This window comes from Thunnus maccoyii, chromosome 22 (genome assembly GCF_910596095.1).
Source record: "Thunnus maccoyii chromosome 22, fThuMac1.1, whole genome shotgun sequence".
NCBI lineage: Eukaryota > Metazoa > Chordata > Actinopteri > Scombriformes > Scombridae > Thunnus > Thunnus maccoyii.
The window spans coordinates 17369752-17375525 of NC_056554.1; the positions used below are offsets into that span (position 1 = coordinate 17369752).

The 5774-nt window shown below is 37.5% G+C and overlaps 1 protein-coding gene across 1 annotated transcript; it reads left to right on the forward strand.

Moving 5' to 3' along the window:
- On the forward strand, positions 1-3483 carry LOC121889943. The gene is made up of 4 exons (XM_042402186.1): positions 1-427; positions 1261-1320; positions 1532-2845; positions 3422-3483. The coding sequence occupies exons 1-4, from the start codon at positions 40-42 to the stop codon at positions 3481-3483; spliced, it is 1824 nt and encodes a 607-aa protein (XP_042258120.1). The 5' UTR covers positions 1-39.
- The last annotated feature ends 2291 nt before the right edge of the window (positions 3484-5774 follow it).

Consider the following 5774-nt stretch of genomic DNA (forward strand, 5'->3'; position numbering starts at 1 on the left):
CAGGTGGAGCAGCTACTCAACACAGTAGACAAGATAGTCATGGAAAACAAAGGAGGCTGCTACACCAATGAGATGCTACAAACAGTGGAGAAACAGTCAGAAACTAGTAATAAGACTAACAACAGGGTCCCTATGAATGTTTGGATCAAATTAACAGGCCCCACAGCAGAATCAGTGGCGAAAGCTTTCTTCGGGCCAGCTGTCGTAGTTTTACAGGAAACAAGGGAAGCAAGAAGAGGAGCAGAAGATGTAACGGCAGAAGCAGAAGAGGAAGCAAACAGTGCACAGAAAAAGGAAGTGTACATAATAAACAGAGTTATAAAAGGATCATTAATGCCAATATCACCCGGAAAAGGAGCTGAAGGAGGAGGTGCAAAAGTAACTGGAAGAGGAGGAACAACGGCAAGAGTCAAACCAGTGTCAGCAGGTAAGAAGTGATCAAAGACAATAATGGGAGCATTTTTGTGCCATTTTGTCCTAATTCAGAAGAACAAAAGAGAATGGAACATATTATAAGATCATGCTCAGCATCCATTTGGGAACAAGCTGATTTCCTGTAGGCCATTAATATTAGAGATGCAACAATTAGTCGATTAATTGACAGAAAATTCATCTGCAACTGCTTTGATAATTGGTTAATTGTTTAATTCATTTTTTAAGAAAAATACAAAAATTCTCTGGTTCCAGCTTCTTAGATGTGAACACTATTTAGTTTTTTTATTTTAGCCTTTTATGATGGTAAACTGAATATCTTTTGGTTAAGGACAGTTGGTTGGGACACAACAAGACATTTTAGGTTGCATCTTGGACTTTGGGAAATGGTGATGAACATTTTTTAAATCAACATTTCTTAGATAAACAACTAATCAATTAATTGAGAAAATAATTGACAGATTAATCGACAATGAAAAGAATCATTAGTTGCAGCCCTAATTAACATTAGAAAACACTGCAACATGAAATAACCAAATGCACAATATTACAGCTGTAGCCACAATTTTAAGCTAATATCCAGTGCAAAGTATTCTGTCGAGTTGCCAGTTATGCTTGCAAGCTAATGTTAGCAATGAGAACTGGCCTCCCTCTACAGTGATTATTATGTGATGTTTATGCAAAGCAAGTGCTAATGTAATCAAGCTTGCAATATTTAGTCTTTGATGTGACAACATAAATGAATGGCAAGAATACTAACAGTGTAAGAGAATAAGCTAAAAACAAATAGGCTGTTCAATGTTAGTTATCAATCATTTTCTCTTCTAGTGCTACCAACAACAAGGATTGTCATCGCTGGAACAGCCGGAGCTGGGAAAAGCATCAGAGGTAACAACAGCACAGTGTCAATTTATGGAGACAACAAATATGTCTTTGAGGAGTTATACAAGGAGTTAAAATCTTCCCTGTGATTACAATTAATGTTTATATACTGTAGACATATTTCTATATGTATATGTTTAAACTGATACGCATCTTGAGACTCAAAGTGGCAAGGTAGGAGAGCAAGTCAAGACGAATTTTCATTATTCTCTTCTAGTGCTAAAAACATACAGGATTGTCCTGCTTGGAGAAACTGGAGCTGGGAAAAGCAGCCTGGCAAACGTCATATTTGGAGAGGATGTGTACAAGATGAAGAATAACCCCACCTCGGGAAGAAGTGAATGCCAAACAGAGTCCAAATCTGTTCATGGGAGAAGAATTACGTTAATTGACACTCCTAGTTTCTTTGACGCAGATAGACCAGAGCAGGAGCTGAAGCCTGAGATAGTGAGGTGTATCACTGAGTGTGCTCCTGGGCCTCATGCTTTTCTCATTGTGCTTAAAGTGGAGAAATTCACAGGGCAGGAGCAGGTTGTCATCTCGAAAATATGCCAGTATTTCTCTGAGGAAGCTTTCAAGTATGCTATAGTTGTCTTCACTCATGGTGAGCAGCTCCCTAAAGGCATGAAGATTGATGACTTTGTTGGTCAGACTGAAGGTTTGAAGGATCTGGTGAAGAAGTGTGGCGGCCGATACCATGTCGTTGATAATAAAAACTGGAACAACAACCAACAGGGTGACTACAGGAGCAACCAGTTCCAGGTGGAGCAGCTACTCAACACAGTAGACAAGATGGTGATGGAAAACAAAGGATGCTGCTACACCAGTGAGATGCTACAAGCAGTGGAAGGAAACAGGACATCAGTAGGAAACATGTCGCTGAAAGAGACCAGCAATAAGACTAACACCGGTATCTCTAAGAATGAGTGGATCAAATTAACAGGCCCTGCATCAGAATCATTGGTGGAAGTATTCTTTGGGCCAGTTATCAAAACTGGGGCAGCAACAAAAGGAGCAGAAACAGCGGCAGTCGGAGAGGCAGAAGAAGAAGGGGAAGGAGAAGCATCAACAGAAGCAGAAGAAGATGTAGCAACAGAAGCAAAGGATGGAGAAGAAGAAGGAGACGAAGGGGCGGCAATAAAAGAATGTCAAGCAGAGGAAGAAAAAACAGGACACAAAGAAGAGGCAACAACAGAGGCAGAAGACGGAGAAGCAGAGGAAGAAAAAGCAGAAGGAGGAGGAGGAGGGAAAGCATTGACAGAAGCAGGTGGAGAACCCGAAGAAGGAGAAGAAGGGAAGTCGACAACAGGTGCAGGAGGGGCAGCATCTGCAGGGGGAGCAACAGGTGCAGGGGGAGCAACAGGAGCAGGTGGAGCAACAGGTGCAGCGGGAACAACAGGAGCAGGTGGAGCAACAAGTGCAGGAGTAGCAGCAGGAGCAGAAGGAGCAGCAGGAGCAGGTGGAGCAACAGGTGCAGCGGGAGCAACGGGAGCAGGTGGAGCAACAAGTGTGGGAGGAGCAGCAGGAGCAGGTGGAGCAGCAAGTGCAGGAGTAGCAGCAGGAGCAGGCGGAACAATAGTGAAATGTGCAATAACACTGGTAGTAGCAGCAGTAGGAGGAGGAATATGGTATGCAGTAAATAAAATAAGAGCTTTTTTAAACAACCTGTCACGACGTATTGCAATCATCTTGCTGGTGGTTGCCTTCTTCTCATTGCTACTGTTATCATTTTGTGTCCAAGTCAGAATGGCTGGGACCCTCCTCCTATTGTTTGGAGTATTACTATCGTTTTTATTGTTAATGTTGTTATTCTTGCTAGAAGAACATGGGTTATTCACTTGGATAAAAGCAGCAGTAGTAAGAGCAGCATGTGCAGCAGGAACAGCAGGAATAGTAGAGAAAATAGCACTGAGAATAGCAGTAAAAGTAGGAGGAAATCAAGTGAACGCTTTGCTGCGACATATTAGATTAATTTTGCTGGTGGTTGCTTCCTTCTCATTGCTACTGTTACCATTTTGTGTCCAAGTCAGAATGGCTGGGACCCTTCTCCTAGTGTTTGGAGTATTACTATTACTTTTGTTGTTAGTGGTGTTGTTTTTCTTGCTAGAAGAAGAGAAGAAAGAGAAGGACATGAGGGAGAGGCAACAACAGAGGCAAAAGGAGAAGTAACAAGAAAAGCAGAAGAAGGAAAAGCAAAATCAAAAAAAGCAGAAGCAGTAAGTGACGGATCAGATAGTCTGTTTGGGTTCGTCACTGGGACCGGAGTGAACAGGAGCAGCTGTAGCAGCACTGGGAGTAGCTGCAGCAGTAGTAGGAGGAATAAGTGTAGTAGAAAAATAAATCAGGTAAAAGCTTTTTTGAAGAGCCAGCTACAGTGTATTAGAGTCATTTTGCTGGTGGTTGCCTTCTTCTCATTGCTACTGTTATCATTTTGAGTCAGAATGGCTGAGATCCTCCTCGTATTGTTGTTGTAGTATTACTATTGTTTTTGTTGTTAGTGTTAGTATTCTTGCTAGTATAGATGTATGTAACTACTGGATTTTCAATAACCCAACTGCTGTAATAAGTAAAGTATCGGCTATTATCAGTTGGCCTGCCATGCTGTAACATTCAGCTTCACCATTTTTCAATAACTTTTGAACCTTACAGCCACATTTATGCTTCTCCTTTGAGGTATTGAGATGATCCACCAAAAGTTGATACAGTTATATTATATTGCTTGAATATATTAATTATTTTTTATATTTTTTCACACAATAAGACTAAGAACAGGGTTGTTACTAACAACACAATAACATAGCAAGTAAAACAAAAAAGGAAAAACAAAATAAAAAAAAACAATGCAAAAAAAACTAACAAACAGAAATAAACAAAAAAGGAAAAATAATAATAATAATAATAATAATAATAATAATAATAATAATAATTGTTATTATTATTATTATTATTATTATTATTATTATTATTATTATTATTATTATTATTATTATTATTATTATTACTATTATTATTATTATTATTATTATTATTATTATTAGCATTATTAGCATATAATTTTATATTAGTAGTAAAGAATGAGAATGAACAATATGGCAGGTGTAGGGTAAATGCTTGTTTCTGAGCTGTTCTTGCTCAGAGATTACATGTAATTCATCATGTGATCAACTGAGAGTTGTTGTAAATGATAATCATGAATCATAAATTCATCATAAATTAAAAGGTATTTTTACTTTTCCTGATACATTTTATCTGAAATGATTATGAAGTGACAATGGTTCTTTGGATGTGATCCCTCCATAACTTTGATTTAATTTTCCGTTTGTTTGCTTTCATATAAATGTACAATTTAACAATAAATCAACAAATTCTTCATATGTTTTCAAGTGTCTTATTTTTTCATTTAATCATTTACATTCATCCCATCAGCTGAGTGACTCACAAAGAAGAAAAAACAGATGCACTCAATTAGTGTTATTTTAAGAATTAATTAATTTAATTGTAGTCGCATAACAATAGTCAATTTCAACTGCTTTGACATGCAAAATGTCAGCCTCAGCAATGCTACAGGTGGATGGACAATCACACACAAGAATTATCACTTAACTACAATATTGCCCATTTTGACCAGACACACTGGGTAAGTTTATTTTATGCTTGAAGTTACTATAGTGTAAAATTCAGATTTTACAATTATAAAATTTAATGATGTTGGGTCAGAAGCAATAATTCAACTCGACTGATTGCAGAGGCAGTGTCATGCTCAACTTCCTGCTTTACCTTGTAATCCTTTCTTACATTGCCACTTTGTGAGTCAGAGTATCATATCTGAAGAAATGGAACGAGGAAATAAACAAAATGACTGAAAATAAAAAGGCTGCAAAAACCTGACTTCATGCTGTATATTTCAATGAATAAACATGAATGGAGCTTTCTGAATTAACAACATGTATGAAAGATTGTAGTAATGTAAAATATGAACATATATGGAACTTAATGGAAGAGAAACATTCTTGTATTAGAACGGAAATAAATACATTTTAACCACAAAGCCACAAGTACATGTTTACAAATCTCTAAAACAACAAACAATGCATGTTCACAAGTTTGAGTTCACTTGCGCAAAAGATTAAGTCAGAACAGAAATCTATGAATATTGATATATATATGAAAAAATTATGAGAAATTACAAAACAATCTGTCCTGTATCATGACATATTTTGTGTTATGTAGCTATTTGCGGTAAAATATTGTCATTATTGGTGCTTATTTTGTAGTATATTATTGCCTGTGTAATGTACTTGCATAAAAACGAGTGCAGTACGTGTTCATCAGCCTGCAGCCAGGAAACAAGTTAGACAGGTATAAAAAAACAATGCAAGACTCAACTCGGGGCAAGTTAACGAGCGAAAAGACTCACAGTGAGGACGTCTCACAGATCTGAAGACTCTGTATTTGACAAC